Source organism: Marasmius oreades, chromosome 2 (genome assembly GCF_018924745.1).
Source record: "Marasmius oreades isolate 03SP1 chromosome 2, whole genome shotgun sequence".
Lineage (NCBI taxonomy): Eukaryota > Fungi > Basidiomycota > Agaricomycetes > Agaricales > Marasmiaceae > Marasmius > Marasmius oreades.
This window is the reverse complement of record NC_057324.1, coordinates 3,656,417-3,676,354: the sequence shown is the minus strand read 5'-3', so window position 1 is coordinate 3,676,354 and position 19,938 is coordinate 3,656,417. Positions and strand designations below refer to the sequence as shown.

The 19,938-nt window shown below is 46.9% G+C and overlaps 6 protein-coding genes across 6 annotated transcripts; 5 read left to right on the top strand and 1 right to left on the bottom strand.

The window, feature by feature from the left end:
- Nucleotides 1-50: 50 nt before the first annotated feature.
- Nucleotides 51-2,212, top strand: E1B28_004950 (uncharacterized protein; the record flags this gene model as incomplete). The annotated part of the gene is made up of 10 exons (XM_043149480.1): nucleotides 51-179; nucleotides 232-426; nucleotides 481-518; nucleotides 570-637; nucleotides 685-749; nucleotides 803-1,191; nucleotides 1,238-1,374; nucleotides 1,425-1,835; nucleotides 1,910-1,966; nucleotides 2,025-2,212. 10 exons carry the CDS (start codon nucleotides 51-53, stop codon nucleotides 2,210-2,212), a joined length of 1,677 nt encoding a protein of 558 aa, XP_043014086.1.
- A 1,687-nt stretch (nucleotides 2,213-3,899) lies between these two features.
- E1B28_004949 (uncharacterized protein) lies at nucleotides 3,900-4,409 on the bottom strand (the record flags this gene model as incomplete). Its single annotated transcript, XM_043149479.1, has 1 exon — nucleotides 3,900-4,409. The coding sequence occupies one exon, from the start codon at nucleotides 4,407-4,409 to the stop codon at nucleotides 3,900-3,902; it is 510 nt and encodes a 169-aa protein (XP_043014085.1).
- A 2,877-nt stretch (nucleotides 4,410-7,286) lies between these two features.
- On the top strand, nucleotides 7,287-9,175 carry E1B28_004948 (uncharacterized protein). The gene is made up of 5 exons (XM_043149478.1): nucleotides 7,287-7,480; nucleotides 7,558-7,590; nucleotides 7,695-7,770; nucleotides 7,829-8,061; nucleotides 8,124-9,175. The coding sequence occupies exons 1-5, from the start codon at nucleotides 7,445-7,447 to the stop codon at nucleotides 9,042-9,044; spliced, it is 1,299 nt and encodes a 432-aa protein (XP_043014084.1). The 5' UTR covers nucleotides 7,287-7,444; the 3' UTR covers nucleotides 9,045-9,175.
- Nucleotides 9,176-9,387: 212 nt separating this feature from the next.
- E1B28_004947 (uncharacterized protein) lies at nucleotides 9,388-11,618 on the top strand (the record flags this gene model as incomplete). The annotated part of the gene is made up of 10 exons (XM_043149477.1): nucleotides 9,388-9,534; nucleotides 9,599-9,805; nucleotides 9,873-9,910; nucleotides 9,975-10,042; nucleotides 10,098-10,168; nucleotides 10,222-10,613; nucleotides 10,664-10,800; nucleotides 10,848-11,246; nucleotides 11,305-11,373; nucleotides 11,431-11,618. 10 exons carry the CDS (start codon nucleotides 9,388-9,390, stop codon nucleotides 11,616-11,618), a joined length of 1,716 nt encoding a protein of 571 aa, XP_043014083.1.
- Nucleotides 11,619-11,969: 351 nt separating this feature from the next.
- E1B28_004946 (uncharacterized protein) lies at nucleotides 11,970-14,207 on the top strand (the record flags this gene model as incomplete). Its single annotated transcript, XM_043149476.1, has 10 exons — nucleotides 11,970-12,116; nucleotides 12,184-12,393; nucleotides 12,455-12,492; nucleotides 12,544-12,611; nucleotides 12,667-12,737; nucleotides 12,789-13,177; nucleotides 13,226-13,356; nucleotides 13,406-13,819; nucleotides 13,891-13,953; nucleotides 14,020-14,207. The coding sequence occupies 10 exons, from the start codon at nucleotides 11,970-11,972 to the stop codon at nucleotides 14,205-14,207; spliced, it is 1,719 nt and encodes a 572-aa protein (XP_043014082.1).
- Nucleotides 14,208-15,177: 970 nt separating this feature from the next.
- E1B28_004945 (uncharacterized protein) lies at nucleotides 15,178-18,479 on the top strand (the record flags this gene model as incomplete). The annotated part of the gene is made up of 13 exons (XM_043149475.1): nucleotides 15,178-15,252; nucleotides 15,304-15,524; nucleotides 15,588-15,704; nucleotides 15,762-16,404; nucleotides 16,453-16,641; nucleotides 16,698-16,735; nucleotides 16,785-16,852; nucleotides 16,913-16,983; nucleotides 17,032-17,423; nucleotides 17,470-17,624; nucleotides 17,670-18,074; nucleotides 18,142-18,210; nucleotides 18,268-18,479. The coding sequence occupies exons 4-13, from the start codon at nucleotides 16,105-16,107 to the stop codon at nucleotides 18,477-18,479; spliced, it is 1,899 nt and encodes a 632-aa protein (XP_043014081.1). The 5' UTR covers nucleotides 15,178-15,252; nucleotides 15,304-15,524; nucleotides 15,588-15,704; nucleotides 15,762-16,104.
- Between the last annotated feature and the right edge of the window lie 1,459 nt (nucleotides 18,480-19,938).

Below are 19,938 nucleotides of genomic sequence, written 5' to 3'. Positions count from 1 at the left end.
ACCGATTTGCACGTCTTTCTTCCTTTTCCCCACTTTCCTCCTCCCTTAGAATGAGCTTCTTTCAAGGGGCCAATGGGGTCTCGATTGGCCAGGGCACGTTCAATGCGGTTACAGGAAACCAGACAAACAACAATATCTATGTTGAGGGGCAGAAGAAGGAACGTAGGATATATGATGAGGTGTGTACACTGTAAATCGGTCTACATGTAGCTAGTCTGATGAATGTCGCAGTTCCCCGATATCCAACGCGGACTTGTCCACAGACTCAAGGACCTTGCTCACAAAGACCGTTTGTTACGCTGGAATTCCAGCTTGATGAACTACGAAGTAGAGTTCACAGTCGAAAGAACAACCAGCACTGCCAAAATCCATGGTGACAGCTCGAGTTTTATTGTGGTGTCGTATAAAGGGCAGGATGCAGAAAAGGCAGGTCGTAACTACGTTTCAATTAAGCGAAATCTCACAAATAGGACTCTTCAGGCATGGAAAAAGGACTTTCGAGAGTTCTCTGAGACCACGTATGTCTGTTGTACTGTCTGAGCATTGACTAGTGCCTGAGCGGATACCAGAAATACAACGACAATGCAACTGTTTGGAATCAACCGGTCGAAGATACCTTTGCTGATATTTTTTGGAGGTCAGATTATTGTCGTTATTCGACTTCTCGCTAATAGATTGGTGCAGAGCTTGTGCCTCTCGCTCATTTGTCACTCGGACAATTTGGGCGAGGTTATGCCTCTACATTTGCTGTAAGCATCAAGTCTAGCTTTTGCGTCTTCGATCTGATCAACAGTTTACACAGTTCTGGAACATGAGCTGTGAGGAGGCTGAGATTTGGATAGATCCCAAGCAAGGAACTCTTGTTCGTGGAGTGGAGGGGCCTCATTGTGATCTAGATTGTTTTATCTTTACCGCCAGGGCGCTGCCACCAAGTGTCGAACTTCTTCTCCAGGAAGATGTTTGCTTCCGCTATTTCTCTCGGTTGCCACTGGATAAAGAATTTGACCGACGCGTCATTGATGAGTTCCGACGGGGTTTCGAGATAGGATGTCACGTGGGACCTCCGATTATCGGTAAACCGTGCGTCTTTTCTAGTAAGACGAATTCCATAATCGCAGTCGGAGATGGCAGCCACTGGAACGGATATGGGTGCCTTGAATACCAAGTCGTAATGCCAGATGGAAGAACACGGTGCGTTAACTGACTATCTTGGATTCAGTGGCTGATCGACGTGCAGATTCACTCTTACAGACAAACGCTCAGAGTTGACATTATACTCCGATCCATTCGGCCATCATTGTGCCTGGCTCTCGCAGGCTTCGAGTGTCTTTCTTAGACTCGGAATCTTGTTGGACGAAGAGCACTGGTCTTACGGTGAGTCTGTTTCAAAGAATCTCGAATCAAGCTAATATTAATGTTTTTAGAGCTCAGTGTGCCATATATCAAGTTGAAAGGATCAACCGAGAACTCCAGCATCCAACAGCAACGACGCTCAGAAGTTCCACCCATCTACTTCTTCCTCCATCCGCTTCCTCCATTTCCACTCGGAGATGGTTCAGTCCTGTCCATCCACACCTGGTCTCATGACGAAAATGGAGAAACACCTATCCCGCACCATCATTGCAACTATCTTGGTCTACCCACCGAGCTTAGCCTGGCTATCTGCTCGAGCAACACATTTTACTGGCCTAGCGAGGTGTACAAATCTATCCACAAATGGCAGGTTGCAAGAGGCTTTGATCCAACCACAGCTGACTTTGCACGTTACCTCGACCACCCCATATATGAAGTTCTGCTAGAGTCAGAGGCAGGCCGGTTCGAAGAGCTGAACATAGGTAAGTTTTCATCTCCCACTGAGGACTTTTCTTTGATTATTCACCGTTCTCATCATTGTCCCACCAACTCAAAGGATTATCTGGTAGATCGTCTGCCGAGGAGAGTTTGTCCCAGGATGATCAATGGCAATGTGAGCGTTTCCCTGTTACTCCGTACTGTTTTATTGATTATTTCTTCTATGGATGTAGATTCTACGTTGGCGGCCTGTAACACAGAAGAGGATCCTATGAATGTAAACTGGCCGACACCTGCTTCCCTCTTACATGATACCTGTTCATTGTCAATGGACGTTGACGTGGAGTTAGACGAATGCTCCATTCGCTTCGAAGGCCTTTCCACTACGAGCGCATCAATCGCAGATATGGAGGTGGACTAAAAAGTCCTTGATATCAAACACTCGGTCATCACGAGTGGTCATTTCGAGCAATCGCAACTCAAGTTATATGTTTTTCTTTTTTTTAGTATCAATCTTGCCCCTTGGACCTTAGCGAGCACAAAGTTTTTACACCGCCGCCATTCACTCTTGGCACGGAAACGGGTTTCGGAGGTTTGATTGGAGTGTTGGCCACCTCTTGTTTCCAGTCTCTTGAACGACAACATGCTCCACTTGTGAAGCTCGGAGGAAGGACAAACCACGGTTCAAACGTTCATGCTTCATGCTTCATTCACTATCCTCCAGTTGCATGCTCGGAGTGCTTCGGATGTTTGTCGTTGTCGTTCACTTAGCGGTTTCCGATTTCGATTTCAGTTCAGTTCCTTCCAGTGTTGATTACTAGTACCCTTGTTCATATCGTCGCTCGTACTTTCTAACTCGTGTACACAAGAAAGGTCATGTATATACCCACATCTTCCAACGAATCACAAGACTCCTTACTCGACCTACTTGAAGATTGACGGTACCATAGGCGCATGAGAAGGGGAGAGATGAAGAGAACAGTCAGCACTCATTCTTCGGCCATATTGACTCCGGATTGAGTGGCGAGCGAGGGCTTCCGGTGTATACACTAGCGGGATACAGTCAGAAGACTTCGACGAGGACTGGGACTCCGGGCTCAGGTCATGCCCGGTGTAGAAACATTCGTCGGTACCAGCCAGAGTAGCTTCCTTTGTATATGAGGCCTTTTTCTTCTAATTGGCGCTATTCTCGTTCAACCGCATATCCAGAACGTAAAAAACGAAGCGTGCAACTCACTCAAACCCACTGAACCGCATCATTCACATGCCTCTCCTCACCCGTCCGAATGAAGATCGTAAGGCTAACATCTGCAACCTCCGAGAGTTTCTAAAATAATGAGAAGTCAGTAAGCCACCAAACGCTCCAAGCACGGATAAAAACGCGAAAGAACACACGGAAATGCTGGCTAATTTTGTGACAAAACTCCTTCGGATCCATCCCCTTGGCCAACGCAGCTTTCCATATCTTCAGCCCATGCTCGTTCGGTTCCTGTAATTATAATGAACTTGACTTCTCTTTCGGGATCCTTGATACGTTGATATGTTGATACCGCGCGAAGATATCCGGCGAGTACAAGTGGCCAATGTGGGGTGCTAGAAGAGCATGATGACCTTCAACATGTGCGTGAAGCCCATGAATCACTCGACCCATCTGCATTAGGGTAGAAGATAGGTGTTATAGTGTACCGAGGCTTTGTAACTGGAGTTTGCGTCGTCATTCCGGTGGTAAACGAACGGTAATACATTCCTCGTGTTTGAACGCGGAGAGACGGCTTAGCGTTGAGAGTTGATGTACAGCGGATTCGGGGTAGCCTAGAGGGAGCGTTGAGGTCAATTTGTGCTACTCATAGACGCGATGATGGACGTACCGGAAAGAAATGGATGAGCGCGACGCGCGACTGCCATTCTCACTCTTTCTCTCGCAAATTCGCTATGAATGTGCTCTCGATCTCTAAACATTACGGAAACCCCGGTTCCAGGTGGAGGGAATACTGCAAACTTGCATGACTTGGAAATTGATTTTGACTTCAGGCCCATTTTAGTCTCATAATGCACGGGGTGTAATCTGAGTGAATTGTGAGTCTCAAACATGGCTTCCATCCCATCTCTTAGGCCTCCAAGGCCTCTTTCAACACAATGGAACCCGTCATATCGACCTCTAATTCTCCTACATGCTCTCGAATAAGTTTACCCATTCTCGCACCCGCTGCCGCATCGATGAACTCGACACTCTCCTTAATCAACACCTTCTCTACCTCCTCATCATCCGTAAACTTCAACATCCAAATCAAATCATGCTCCACGGTCTCGTTGGACCCTTTCGGTGTCAAGAAATAGCTCATCCTGATGGTTGACTTCCGTTCGTGCTCGTCAACGACCAGATCGTGTGTTTTAGCATCCGAAGAGTCGAGATAAAGGCCTGACCGCTTCATATGTGTAGCGAACACATCGTTATCCATGTAATCCTGCAGTCCGCGGTTACGAGCGACAAGGAAGTTATGCCCCCATGCATGGTGCGCGTCTGGAGAGCGGATCGAGAGTATTTGGGAGGCATCCTTGGGAAATGCGTGAGCTTTGGTGAGGGAGAGGAGCTTCAGGTACAGAGGAGATGGTGGCATTTTGCGACGAGGATGATTTGTAGCTGTATAATAGGTGGATCACCGGTCCGGTTTTCATTATTCGAATTTTGACCGGTATGAGGTTTTATTCCCTCTTGTTGGAAACTTCAATGAGGTTTCGGTAAGCACCAAGCTCAGTTTTCATGTTCTTTTATTGTGTTGGATTAACAGTTATCTATCACATCACAACATATGGGATTGTAGCGAATACCGAGATGTGGATACATCCAAGGGAGTGGAGAATCGGAGGCCCGATCTCGGTTTGTCCTTCTAACTTCTCGCATTATCCTCTTCAGGCCTTTCTCCTCAACAGCCTCGTAAGTTGTCACCATCTTTCACTTGCGAGTTCCAAATGTTGATTGATGTCGCTCACATTACTCTATCATCAGATCGAAGATCTTTTGTCAACTGAATACGAAATGAAATCGTGAAGAAACCATAGGAGAAACGTACCCACCAGACTCGCTACGACCCTCCATTCCTTCGCGAACACACTTCCTAAAGGATGAACTCTACATATCTACATTTTAATCTCTAGGATGAATCTGCTACGAAGTGACCTTGGTACATCTCGAAGACCGTTTTGGACTTCACAACAAGCACGAGGATACGCATCGAACTATTATCTTATCTCACAACGATAATGCGACGGAGGGAGTCATGAAACGACGGTCAAACAGGTGAAGAAGACTGTGGTGGCCCGATTAATCAGGGTCCGAAATGCCAGTATACTTGGGGTGTGTGAGGAGCTACCGTGAGCTCGTCAGTAAAGAAATGGAGGGGGGACCAAGCAATCCGAGTCACTGCGATCGCGATAACGGAAAAGTCGCGTACTGATTTCCAACCGTCGAGTTCTCTGATCCAACATTCGAAAAAGACTCTTGGGCTCTCGAAGATCAAAACCTTTCCTCCTCCGCCTTAGTACTTATGGCTTCTACAATGGGTCCTATCGCACAAATTGACGGGCCCTACTCGGGTACTGACACGAGCGAAACGACTTTTCCGCATTGAAACTGTAACCTGTTGAGTGTCGTCGTTGCACACTACTACGCCACGGGTACCCAAAGCTCAAAGACTTGGGCGAAGAGACGAAGGAACAGCTGAACTTGGATAGACGACCTAGGACCAGAACCCCTCTCCCAGGCTTGTCGGTTCTTCACGCGTCCACGAAGTAAATTCCAACTATGTAGTACTTGACCGTGCATTGTTCTCCGATCATCGCCTTTTCTCACATATGGCAATTTGACAGAGACGTCCGCTGGTGGCTGGAGTGGGAAGACTTGCCTTTTTATTTTTTATTTTTTCAGGTTGGCGTTAGAAAGAAGGAGGATGCGGCCGCTAGCTTGAAGGTCTTCATCTGCACCCGTTCCTCAGGCTCTGGGATGTGTAAAAAGTAAATTGAAGGTGTGGTTTGAGCCTTAGCGGAGGCACGTCGTCCAGTCACGGTGGCCGCACACTACTAAAGTTTAAAACCACGCTCGACTTGTTCGACCAGTTGGCAATCAGGTGTGCTACCACCGTCCCTCCCGCTACAAGGTGTTTTTTTTTTCGCACGTCAAAAGGTACACAATAGTCAATAGTCAATGAATTTATAGAAGTTCGAGGGACAGGGACTTGTTAATTTTTTTACGGGTAAGTTTTGTTTCCGAACACGTCCACGTAATTCATGGTTCCATGGTTTATTAGTGGTCCACTGGACAATTTCGACCGTCTAGAGAGTGTGGCAACCCGGTGCAAGCTCAGGTTCCACACCCACGTCTTTCAACTTGAAATGAACATGGAAAAAAAAACGGATTCAGTGTCTTGTCTTGGAATGGGGGACACGGTAACCTGACTTTTTTTTTTGGTGGTGTATATTGATATTAACGGTAAAATTCAGCCGTTTATTACTACCGAACATGTCAATGTCAAAGCAGCCCAAGTTAGCCTTTGCCGCAACTATCTAAAGTAACCGCGTTCCGTCTACACCGAGCTGTTACCGTCCAGTGTCCACCGTTCAGTACCTTTTTTTTTCACACGTCCGGGTTTCTATCGAAGCTCGTTGAAGGACGGACCATCGATCCGTTGTTGTTGGGTTGTTTTTATTCGGAGGAAAGGCTCTAGGTGGCAGCGACAGGTATTTTCTTCTCGACAGCTTTCAAGTTCGACGACACCGTCCCTTTTGCTCCCGGTTATCTTGTACCCAAGCCTCAGAGGGCCGTAGACCATAAAACTCTACTTGGGACTTTCCGGAAATTTAAAGGGAATTTTACTCCTGCGGACTCGGAACTCTCGTTAGGCTTAAGAGGTTTTTTGTACATTTGGAGAATGAAACTTTGTGAAGGATCTACCTGTCCCCCTGACCTCGGAGACGATGATGATTGTGAGCATTCAAATTCAGACTGGGAGACCTCGCTACCTCCGACGGATCTTTGAAGCGGGTGGACGGGGCAACGTTTCCTTTGCTGTGACGAATAGAACTTATTGGTGGTTCTGATTACTTTGTGGGTCCGGCGGGTTCTCCTTCAGGCTTCAATTCGTGTGATTCTCGTTCTCACTCTTTAAGAACGAAGAGGGATCAGGAGATTGCCCGTCGATTGGACTATGGATGTTGCTCTCTCACACTGGCCATCATAAGTTCGTTCTAGGGCTTGAAGCTTGAGGTAATGGGAATTTCTCCGGTGTTCATTTTCGGAGCGGCTACATCGAAAAACTGATGATCAAGAGCGGACTCCCGCATTGTACTTGTATATGTAGACTGATTTTCTCAAGGTGGAAGGAAGATTGACCAACCTTTCAAGCTTCAGTATCTCGGGACGTAGATGCCGTAGCAACTGAACCCGCCGGGTTCGGCCCGTACGTCATGCATGGCTCACAAAGCAAAGCTCTGCCTTGCGAGGGGAACTGAGTGACACGGAGGTTGCTCAGGCTATTTTAAATTCATCAAAGGCCCTTTCTGCGTTCTTCTCCTTTCCGTACCACACATTCTGTATCTTCTGCCAGCGCATTCGGGCAAGACTTTCAGAAGGAAAGAGAGAAGAAAAAATAAACAGAAAATGGGTCGCAGGAAAATCGAAATCACAGCTATCACTGTATGTAACGTCCTCCCCCACTCCGCCAGCTCAGCCCTTTCCCTGAATTATTATTATTTTTTCTTGGATTACTGCAGCACGAACGAAACCGTTCAGTTACTTTTCTCAAGGTATGCTTCGCCACTTTCTTACTTACTATTTATACTGACATCTTCGCTCTTGGCTCTTGGCAACCCTAAAAATAAATTCAATAAATAAATCGCTCGTCTCTCAGCGCAAAGCCGGTCTTTTCAAGAAAGCGTACGAGTTGGGTGTACTTTGTAGCGTCGATATCGCTGTCGTCATATTCGGTGTGTGTTGCGTTATCTTCATTTTACTCGGGACTCGATGCTAACGCGAGTACTACAGATAATAAAATCCACGCCGCACACCCCACAACAAAGCTTTACGAGTACTCTTCTTCCACTGCAAACCATGGAGTGAAGGAGATCGTGAAACGATACCTCAAGTACTCTGGTGATAAGGATTCCAAAGGGCCGGGCGATTTCGGGGATGGTGGGAAGGTGGATGTCGATGAGGATTTCAAGGATTCCGATGACGAGTCTGAATCTGAGGATGAGGTAAAGTTGAAGAAAAGAAAGGTTCGTTTGTTACTTTACTTTCGATTTACTTGACTTTACTCAGGCATATCCCACCCATTCAGAAAAACTCGCGCTCCAAACCGAAACCACGAAAACGCTCTCCAAGTTCTTCTCCAAGTTCCCTGACGCCTTCACCACAGCGCAGTCCATCTCCAGTATCGACACTAACACCTTCTCCTACATCAGCAGAGACGTCGTCGCCGTCGTCGTCAATGATAGTACTCCCAAAATCCACAATACCGATCCCGTTACATCGCTCACAGGGCGGAGGAGGATACAACCACAATTTCATGTCACTCCCTTTCCTTCGAGGTGCCCAAGCTCCCCCTTCTCCGCCCAATACAGACCGTGATGGAGATGTGGATCCGGAGACATCTGTACAAACCTATCGACATATATTGTTACAACCACAACTCCAGCAACAGCAGAGAGAACAGCAACATAGGAGTTATGAAGATCTCTTATCGATATTCGGTAGGGGTGGGCCTGGTGCTAGTGCTGGACCAAGTTCGTCATATCCAATTCCCATTCCCGGTGCGGCCACAGGTGGTAGCTCGTATTACCACCCAGGGTATTCGACGAGTGCGTATTCGTATCCGTCACCACCGCCTCCTCACCAACTCTCATTTCCGACATTTCCACCGCCTGGACTCTCATTTCCACCGTTGCATCAGCAATCGCATTCGTTTGCTTCAAATCCAAGTGTGATGGACCCTCCTGGTCGGTACGAACACGAGGTACGATGGCCTGGTTCACCCGCTACGTCTGCATCGACATCATCATCCGCTCAAACTCCATCTCAGCAACGCTCGTGGTTAGATTACCTCTCCGTCACAGGCACGAGTGGAGGATCGCCACATCCGTCGGGCCGTGGGCCTGGAGATCCTCAACGTCAGGGTCAGAGTCACAGGGATTTGGAGCTGTTGGGTGTGTTTTCTGGATCTGGATCTGGTGAGGGGAGTCCTCGAGAGCCGGCTCTTTAGGGGAGTACTTACTTACATTCCGTTTTACTTCTTAAATTATACAGTACAAGTAAATACCTTTTCTTTTGTATTTGTATCGGACGTGACTACGACCATTATCATGGTATTTTAGGTCAATTGGTCTTGAACTTTACTCACATCGGATATCACTCTTCGAGAGAGATATTGGGTTAGGTGAATAAAGGCAGTTGAGGATAGGGCTTGCAAGTTGCAACTCAATTGGCGGTTATCCCGCTGTCCGACGGATCCGAGGATCATTTAAATAATGGAAACGTCGACGTCGACGCCAAATTCTCAACAGCCTTAATTCTCTTTTCACCACCACCACCACCACCACCCACCGATGGCTTTCATTGGAACGTCTAATTTCTCAGTCGAAGGTGATGCAAACAACTACGTTCACGGGGACCAAATTGTCCATTATACGACCCAGGTTATTCACCAAGGAAAGAAGAAACACAAACGCACGATTCGGACTCTATACGACGAGGTGCGTAATGCAGTTTGGGGGTTTTCATCGTTGATGAACGAGTGATAAAGGTCTGTTTCTGTAGTTCTACGATATCAAGCTTGGGGCCATTCATAGGATCCGGGATATATATCGTAAAGATTATCCGACTCCAAGGAGATGGGACATCGGTACAAAGGAGTGGCAAGGTTTTCAAGTCGAACGAATAATATGTGTTGCCGAAATCCGTGGTGAACAGCCTGAGGGTTCGAGGTTCACGGTGGTTTCGTACAGTGGACTATATGCGAAGAAGGTATGTTGTTAGACCGTTTAAATTGTTCAAGAAATCGCAAAAATCTGAAAGAAAATCTTATGGTCAGGCATGGAAGAAGGATTTTCAACGGTTCTCGAAGGCTACGTAGGTTTGCTTTTTCGTGCTGCCTGCCTCGCAAGACCCAAGTGTGCTGAGTGAATGGTTTTAGTGATGCGACGAAGATGCAACTGTTTGGGATCAACCGGTCAAGTGTACCTCTGTTGATATTCTTTGGAGGTTAGATTATTGTCGTCTTTCGTGTTTCTTTTTCGCTGACAGATTGGCGGTACAGAGCTTGTGCCTCTCGCCCATTTGTGGGAAAGGCTTGGAGACTTCGGGCGAGGTTATGCCTATACATTGGCTGTAAGCACCAGTATAGTTTTCATGCTCTCGATTTGAACCAACAGCTTACACAGATGAGTGTATGGCTTTGTAGACCATCTGAGGTGTGGATCGATCTCGAGAAAGGCACTCTTGTTTGTGGAATGGAGGGGCCCGACTGCGATCTACTTCATTTTAGCATCAATAATGTCGAGACGTTGCCATCAAGCATCGAATTTCTCCTCCAGGAAGACGTTTGCATCCGCTACTTCTCTCAGTTGCCTTTGGTCAAAGGATTTGACATGGACGTCATTGACGTGCTCAATTTCGCTTCCGTGGTGGAAGGCAGAACATCTCCGATTATCAATCGACCGTATATCCTTTCTACTAGGACGAACTCCATAATTGCAATTGGAAATGGAGTCTGGAACGGACGCGGATGCCTTGATCATTACTCACGAGTAGTTATGCCAGATGGGAGGACAAGGTGCGTTGAGGAACATATTGTTTCAATCCCAGTGGCTTGATGATGTGCAGATTCACTCTTACAGACAAAGCCTCAAGTTTGAACTTATACTCCCGTCCATCCGGCAACCAGAATGCCTGGTTCTCGCAGGCCTCAAATGTCTTCCACAGACTCGGAATCTCGTTGGACGAAGATCTGTCATCTTATAGTGAGTCTTGCTTTGAAGAAATTTCGAACCAAGCTTAATTTTTTTAGAACTCATTGTGCCACATATTGCGTTGAGTGGTATAGTGAACTGGCGATGGCGCCCAGAACAGCCACCCGTGTACTTCTTCCTTCATCCGCTCCCTTTTTCCCCATCACTCAAAGCCGGATCAGTTGTGTCGACCCACACATGGTCTTTTGATGAAAACGGACAAACGCCTATCTCACGCCATCGTTACATGTCTTTTGGTCTACCCACTGAACTTAGAGTGGATTACTTGATAGCCATACCACCTTACTGGCCTAAGGAGACGTACAAATCCACCCATAAATGGCAGATTGCGAGAGGATTTGATCCAACTACGACCGACTTTGCGCGTTACCTTGACTATCCTATATATGAAGTTTTGCTGGAGTCAGAGGCAGGCCAGTTCGAAGAGCTGAGTATGGGTGAGGTTTTCATCTCCTTTCAAACTTCTTTGAACTCAACCACCTTTATCTTTGTCAGACCGACCTGAAGGATTATCAGGTAGATCATTCACTGAGGAGAGTACATCCCAGCAGGATCAACGACAATGTGAGCCATTTCCCTTATTAGAAATCGTTCAAACATAGTATTTAATGGCTGTTTTAGATTCTACAATGACGGCCTATAATACAGAAGCGGATTCCATGAATGTAGACTCACCCACTGCTTCCCCCTTCTGTTCATTGTCAACGTCCGTGAAATTACAACCAGGGGCTGGGGATAATGTGTATCAAGACATGGACATGGAGGTAGACTTTGACACTACGAGCGCATCAAATATCGAGGTGGACTAAAAGTCGTCGATATCGAAGTTGCCAAGTTGGAAGTCATCACCAGCGCCCACTTTATCACGTCCGTTCTTGCGAAGACACCGGCAACCTGCATTAGGATTGAACGTTTCGATGACGCCGACGTTTGAAGCGCTGGACGACGCATTGCGAACATGTGGCCGTTATGTCCGCGCGGGTAGAATATTGCTTCTTCGATATTGTCTTGAATGATCCTTAATCAGCGGGTCTACGGATGGAAACTTGCTGTATAATCAGAATCATATATATCGAGATAACGCGACATGCGCCTTATGCATGCTACACCTTTCCCGTCGGTTCCTCTTCCTCCCTCATCTTTAGACTTTCCCTTTTGCGATGACTCTGAATTTCTTCCAAGGCGCTTCCAAGATCTCGATCGAACAAGGCACATTTAACGCAGTTCAGGGAAACCAGACCGTGACGAACAATATCTATAATCAGATTGTTAAGCAGCAGGAGCGGGAGAGTACGGTGTATGACGAGGTGCGCGTAATTCGGGTGTCTGTTGTGGCTTCCACTTGGAAATATGGTGAATTAATGAATATCGTAGTTTCCTGTCATCCGACGTGGATTTATTCGCAGGCTCAAGGACATCGATTGCGTAGATCGTCTGGTGGACTGGCGCTGGAATTCTCGGTTGAAGCAGTATGAGGTAGAATCGGATTTGAGCGTTGAAAGGACGGTGTCTACTGCTGAAATCCATGATGATGGTAGTTCAAGATTTACGGTGGTGTCTTATAAAGGGCAAGATGCGACGAAGGTGGGTTGGAATCACCTTCCGGCTTGGCCGCGCAAAGATCGCAACTAATAACAGTGTTCAGGCCTGGGAAAAAGACTTTCGGCGGTTCTGCGAAGCTACGTATGTTATTCTTCGAGTGGGTACTGTGGACCCTGTCTGAGGGAATACCAGGGATGCAACGAAGATGCAGCTGTTTGGTATCAACCAGTCGCGTGTTCCGTTATTGATATTCTATGGAGGTGAGGGGGCTGCTACCGTGGTGTGTATTGTGTCCCGGCTAATGGGGTGGCTCAGGGCTTGTACCTCTTGCCCATTTTTGGGATAGACTCGGATGGTTGGGGCGGGGTTATGCCTTTACATTGTTGGTGAGTATCGAGTCTCGTTCTGGCGTATCCGATCTAAATCAAGAGGCGTAGTTCAATATGGATTGTGGCCCATCCGAGCTATGGATGGATCCCAAGCAAGGAACTCTGATACGTGGACTTGAGGGATCCCAACGCGATATCCGTCATCTCGGCTTCTTGAATTCCAAGACAATACCGTCAAGCACCGAACTCCTCCATGACGATGTTTGCTGGAGCTACCTCCGTTGTTTGCCATTGGTAAATAAATATGACAGAGACCTTCTGCTTGTCCTCAGTGACACGTCTGGGATTCACGAAAATATACCTCCCCCCACCGTGACCAATCGACCATACATCCTTTCGAGTCTGACCAATTCCGTAATAGCAGTCGGAAGTACAGACAGGGTGGACTTTTGGGTGGGCCTTGACTCTCGAGTACTGATGTCAGATCAAAGAACAAGGTGCATTTGTTCAAAGTCTTGAACTTCAAATGATTGAACAATGCATAGGTTCACTTTGAAGGAGCGTGGAGGCTCAAAAATTGTGTTATATTTCCAGGACGGATTTGCTTGGCTCTCGCAGGCCTCGAGAATCTTCCAGAGCCTTGGAATATCATTCAGTGAGGATCTCTCGTACTATCGTGAGTCACGTTGTTTCTTTAAGTTATCCCCATCTCAGATATCTTTCAGAGTCCATCGGGCCGTCGATTTTATGTAAAGGATCTTTCGGGCGCTCCAAGGTCAAACGACGACGACGACGCATAGAAGTTCGACCCATTTACCTCTTCCTTCGTTCGCTGTGTCACATTCCTCCGTTCAAAAATGGCTCAGTCCTGTCCGTCCACACTTGGCATTTTGATGAAAATGGACGGAACGCCATCCCATACGATTATTGTAAATACCTTGGTCTTCCCACCAAGCTCTGGGTGAAAGATTTGACAACCTGGCGATCTTCCTGGCCTACCGAGACATACAAAACTGTCCATAAATGGCAGGTCGCAAGAGGTTTCGACCCAACCACGCCTGACTTTGCTCGTTACCTTGGATATCCCGTATACGAAATTGTGCAATCGGAGTCGGTCCGATTCGAGGAACTCAGCTCAGGCGAGTCTTCTTTCATTCCCTTCCATCCTACGATCTTGACCTTATCGTCCTTCTCTTTGTATGATGGTTAGACCAACTCGAAGATTCAAGTGGTACGTCGTCTGTAACAAAAAGCCCAAACAGGGATGATCAAGGTCAGTCCATCAGCTCGCCCTTTCCTCGGTACTCGTCTAACGACCATTTTTCTTCCTGCAATGAAGCCGAGGATCTCATGGACATCGACTCGCCGACATCTGCTTCCCCCTTGCAGGATAGTGGGTCGATGTCCACTCGGTTCCGACTGGAGGATGAGGTTGCCAGGCACGAGAACGTTGACATGGATATAGATGACCACTCAGTTTGCTTCGAAGGCATTCTCGCTGCGAGCACAGATATGGAGGTGGATTAAGAACGAACTGGACTAAAGTACCCTTTTCATCTTCTTGTCAGTATTACTCTTGATTCCAATGCAACTGCTTTCTAGCGCCAGCGCCGTTCGTGTACATATGTATCCGTACCATTCTCGACCGCTTACCTTCCCAAGACTGGACACCTCCGTGAATCATTCTAGGGAATAAGTGGTCGTTTCGAATCACAACGTCCGTGCAAACCACTACGCCCAGGCTCGACCGCTCATCAAATCCATCAACTATCCTTGGATGCGGTCTTGTCATATCTCCGGAGAGGGTTGCATTCGAAAACCTAGAACTTGAACCACGTTACGACGTCTCCCGAAGCACCACTGGACAGCTGCAGATGCTAGCTCTGTGTCCTATCTCCCAGCTTTGGGGGTGTGCATAAAGCCCTCGTCTTCAAGGGCAGATTGACAATTGTTGATCGAAAACATCCAATCGGCGAAGATGATATGAGCCGTGTCGCGCGATGTTTCAGGCCGAAGTACTTACATAAATCCCTGCATGGTTCGCAGCGGTCGTTCAAGATGGGTAGATATGGGAACTCGAACGCCAGGTTTTTGCGAGGGAGGGAAAGTAGGATCGAGTTGAAATGAAAAATAAGTTGTGTGCTCTCTCAGCACAACTAGATAAACTGGGAGGTCGTATAAGATATGCGGTTGAGTCTTCAACAACGAGCGGCTGGAGAGCAGGGTGAACTCCTTGGACAGTAGAATAGAGTGGAGAAGAGTTGAATAAGGATGAAAGGGTTCGGAATCATCAGGCGGCCTACAACGAAAGGACTTGATGGGTGTAGTGTTATATTGGCCAGTACGCCGAGACCAGCGGCGAGAAACTCCTGTCATAATGTACTCATTAAATTTGCGGATGACGCACCTTTATCTAGGAGATTTCAGAACCAACCAAGCGACGAAGGATGTGCAAAGAGACGCGGTTCCGGGCCGGACCAACTTACCACTTGGCCAGGATCAAAGATGGCTCCGTCTTCTACAGGCAAATACCAGTTACCCTTGCCCACGTCATGATAGTCGGATGGATACCGTAAAAGTTAAATCGATTTTGGTGCGTACTCGTTCTCATCTCCCTTTACAGATGGTACCCTACTACTACGCGTCAAATATTCTGGCACAACAAGTACGCGTCAAGTCCATGAGGGCATTTCGGGGAGCTCTCTCGAGGAAATAGAATCTAGTGATAAAAGCGGGAAGCAGACGAGTGGCTACACACACAATACATTCTCCTTGGTTCTTGCTGGAATAACCCTCTCGTTTGGGGATTAAAATACTGTTGAATCCATCCTATTCCGATTTCATGTAAGTTTCTTACTATTAATCTTCGAGGATTACGGGTGAGTCAGATCTCTTAATCCAACTCAGATTCCAACGCACGCGATGTAATAGCACTCCAGTTTGGCTCGTCACATTTCCAAAATCCAATACAAACGAAGTGACTATGAGAAAGGGATTGGAGGGTTGTTAACAGGATTTACAGTGGTATGTCTTTTTTTTCTCTACGTTTCGAGAAATACTTACTTATTTGCGCACAAAAAGATTTACTCGAGAACCACGAAAGGCGACGCGCGATATACCATAGGACTCGCGTTTAGATGTCAACGATGACGATCTCGGGGGAAGTACATGGACCATTCGTTCAGCCCAGTATCGCATCTCATCAATGTCGCTCGTTTCGTCGCTTATGTGCGTTTCCAGAGCGGTCTGATTGATGGAATTGATGCAGTTGCGGTTCGGGTGGGAAGGGGAATACCAGGACGTCCGAGTATGCTTGTGAGAGGGAGAGGTTCTGAGTGATGAGGAATGCAAGCACTTGCCGGGAAGTCATATACGCCGCTCGCCTATTCTGGACACGTGTAGCAACATACGAAGGCTCGTTGAGATGGAAAATCGGGTAGGTGGTACGAGCTCATCAGTAGCGACGCTAAATTTGGGTGATGAGTTGTTTCTGTGCACAACATATCATGAGAATCGTGTCTCCTGTACAGCCTTCAACAGCTCTCGAGTCTCGACAGCTCGCTTCTCACTATTACTACCACCACCACCGTTGATGGCTTTCATTGGAGCGTCGCGGTTCTCTATTGAGGGCGGCGCGCACAATTACGTTCAAGGAGACCAAATCAACAATTATACGACTCAAGTTGTCCAGCACCAGGTGAAGAAACGTAGGATATATGATGAGGTGTGTAAATCGGTCTATCTGTGGCTAGTCTAATGATTGTCATGGTAGTTCCCTAACATCCAACGCGGCCTTGTCCGCAGACTCAAGGACCTTGATCGCAAAGATTTTTTGTTGCGCCGGAATATGAACAGATACGAAGTAGAGTTTACGGTCGAGAGAACAATCAGCACCGCCAAGATTCATGGTGACAACTCGACTTTTACAGTGGTGTCGTATAAAGGGCAGGATGCGGAAAAGGTGAGTCGTAACTATGTTTCAATTGAAAGAAATCTCATATGTATGGCACCCTTCAGGCATGGAAAAAGGAGTTTCGACAGTTCTCTGAGACTACGTATGTCCGTCTTATGCTGTCTGAAGAGCAGTGACTGAGTGAACACCAGCGATACGATGAAGATGCAACTGTTCGGAATTAACCGGTCAAGTGTGCCTCTTCTGATATTCTATGGAGGTGAGATTATTGTCATTTTCAATTTTCGTGGTCTTTTCCACTGACCGATTGACGGTGGAGAGCTTGTGCCTCTCGCACATTTGTGGGATAGGCTTGGTGAGTACGGGCGGTGTTATGCCTATACATTGGCTGTAAGTACCAAGTATAATTTTGCGGTCTTTGTTTGATCAACTACACAGTTCAGTATGTGGTGTTGTGATCTGTCTACAGTGTGGATAGATCCTGAGCAAGGAACACTTATTTGTGGAGTGGAGGGGCCCAGTCCGAGCTCGCTAAGTCATATTCCCGTCTCTGTCAAGACACTGCCATCAAGCGTCGAACTTCTCCAAGAAGATGTTTGCTTCCGCTACTTCTCTTGCTTACCATTGGATAAAAATTTTGACCGTGGCATTATTGATGCACTCTCTTGTGGATCCCCAGTGCATGGAGGAATGCCTCCAATTACCACACAACCCTATGTCCTTTCTTGTCAGACGAATTCCATAATTGCAGTCAGAAGTGATGACTGGTTAGCATACGGGCGCATGGACCTTTATTCAGATGAAAAATTGATGCCAGATGGAAGAAAAAGGTGTGTTGAGGAATGTGTTCAATGATGGTGGCTGATCAATGTACAGATACACTCTGTATGATACAGACGAATTTGACGAAGACTTGCAGTCTGTTAATATCTGCTCCTATATGATAAACCCCACGGATTCCTGGCTCTTACAGGCTTTGAGTGTCTTTCACAAAGTCAGAATATCATTCAATGAAGATCTGTCGTCTTACAGTGAGTCTTGCCTTGAAGGATCTTCAACCAAACTCATCTTTTTAGAGGTCATTGCACCAGATGTCGTGTTGAGTGGACCAATCGAGAACTCCAGCGTCAAACAGCAACGACGCTCAGAAGGTCCACCTACATACTTTTTCCTTGATCTGCTACTCAAAGCTGGGCCAGTCGTGTCTTTCCACACCTGGTCTTTTGATGAAAATGGACAAACATCCATCTCACACTCTCATTGTGAACACCTTGGTCTACCCACTGTGCTCAGCGTGAAAGTCTGGTCAAGCGACACATATCACTGGTCTAGCACAGTGTACAAATCCATTCATAAATGGCAGATTGCAAGAGGTTTTGATCCAACCACAACCGACTTTGCACGTTACCTCGAATTCAAGTCTCCTATATATGAAGTTCTGCCACAGTCAGAGCCAGGCCGGTTCGAAGAACTGAGAATAGGTGAGTTTTTCATCTCCTTTTAATCAAGGACTGTCCTTTGATTATCTACCCTCTTGATCTTTGTCAGACCAACCCGAAGCTTTATCTGGTATATTGCCCACCAAGGAGAGTTCATCCCAGGGTGATCGACGACAGTGTAAGCATTTGCCCGTTACTCCTTGCTATTTAATGACTATTTCTTCTATGTACCTAGACTCTACGGAGACGGCCTATAATACAGAAGGGGAGGGGGCTCCCGTCAATGCAGACTCGCCGACATTTGCTTCCCCCTTACATGATCTCCGTTCCGAACTGGAAATGTTCACTCAGTTAAAACCAGGGGCTGGGGATAATGCATATGAAGATGTCGACGTGGAATCAGAAGGTCCTACTGATACTGCCGGTCAACACGAGTGGCCATTTTGAGCAAATGCAACTCGAGTTCATATAGTTACCAATTTCACCCCTTAGACTTCAGAGGCTGCAGGGAACACACATCGCATTGCCTTCATTCATTGTTGGTACCTAGGTTGATTCGAAATGGGGTCACTTATAATGCAGCGGTGTCGAGCGCTCCGTTCTTGAATGACAGTGCTTCGGATGTTTGTCGTTATTCATTCACTTAGCAGTTTTCGATTTTAATTTGTTCCCTCGAGTGGTAGTACCCTTGTTCATATTGTTCGCTCGTACTTTTTTAACTCGTGTACCCAAGAAACGTCGTATATGCATCCATACCTTCTAACGATAAGTTATGATCTCAAAAAATCCTATTCGACTCACTATAGACTGCTCGAGCTCTATAGCAATTGTCCCCATACGGACTGAATGTCGGTGCTTGAAAAATCCGGACTGAGGGCAAGCCAGCCTAGCCAGGACAAAAGGCTGGGAAGATCGAACTGAATGACAGTACCAGCCGTCAACGAATGGGGGCATTGAGAAGGGGAGAGATGATGAGAATAATCAGGATACATCTGCGAAAGGAGGACCTGCGGCTCACTCTTTCTGTTTCGCAATCCAAACTATTCTGATGACCAAAGAGCACAGATGGCAGGAAGCCTGGCGATCTTGCTTTATCTATGCAGTTCGATATACCGAATTCGAGAACGCCTTCAAGAGGCTGAATTGGTCGCAACAGCATTAATCTGAGTTTATCCTCACGTTTTTCGTTCGAGAAAGCTTAAGTGGCCTCTGACTCAAATCGTGAGCGATGGAGGTGAAAGTAGTCGCGAAACTTGGTCCGTTCCAGGTATACTTGTGTCTTCTTTTGTATTCGAAAATTAATGAAAGAGATGGGACGAAATCGATCGTGGAACGCAGGATGGGTCGGAGGCTTACTACTTCGGAATAAGCTATTTCATCGAGGAATGAGTAAGGCCAACCAGCAGGAAAGAAGGCGGACGTACGCAAATTGTTTACACCGACGTGCCACAGATCCTGTCGCCTCCAGTCCATTAATACACATCGACAGTAACTCGGCAGCGTTTGCAGAGCCAAACGGAACCAGGACGCAGATTGAGATAGTTATAGCCGTTGAGGGGCCGTGATCTGACTGGTCGTAAATCGTATGAAGAGCTGACTTCGACTCCGACGGTCAACGTAACCGAAGTGAAATATTGAAATACAGAGCACAGAGAGAATTGAAATGTGCATGGGGACAGCAGACTTGCAAAGGTATCCAATTCCTGTGGGTGCTCGTGGGCGTCGCGTTGGTCGATGCTGACGAAGACTATTGTTCGTGTGACGAATTCACGAGAGACCTTCAGAATAACAGGTATAAGGACTGCGATTCCAAAAGAACTAAAAAACTAACTAAAACAAGCTACTCGCTATATATACGGTTCTAGCTAACCTGAGTGATCCGACATCTCGGAGTAAACAAGTACAT

Excerpts from the sequence above, each read along its gene's own strand:
- E1B28_004948 (XM_043149478.1), top strand. The coding sequence starts at position 7,445 with ATGGGTCGCAGGAAAATCGAAATCACAGCTATCACT. Across the intron at positions 7,591-7,694 it reads GTTCAGTTACTTTTCTCAAG|CGCAAAGCCGGTCTTTTCAA; the intron begins GTATGCTTCGCC and ends CTCGTCTCTCAG. Across the intron at positions 8,062-8,123 it reads TAAAGTTGAAGAAAAGAAAG|AAAAACTCGCGCTCCAAACC; the intron begins GTTCGTTTGTTA and ends CCACCCATTCAG.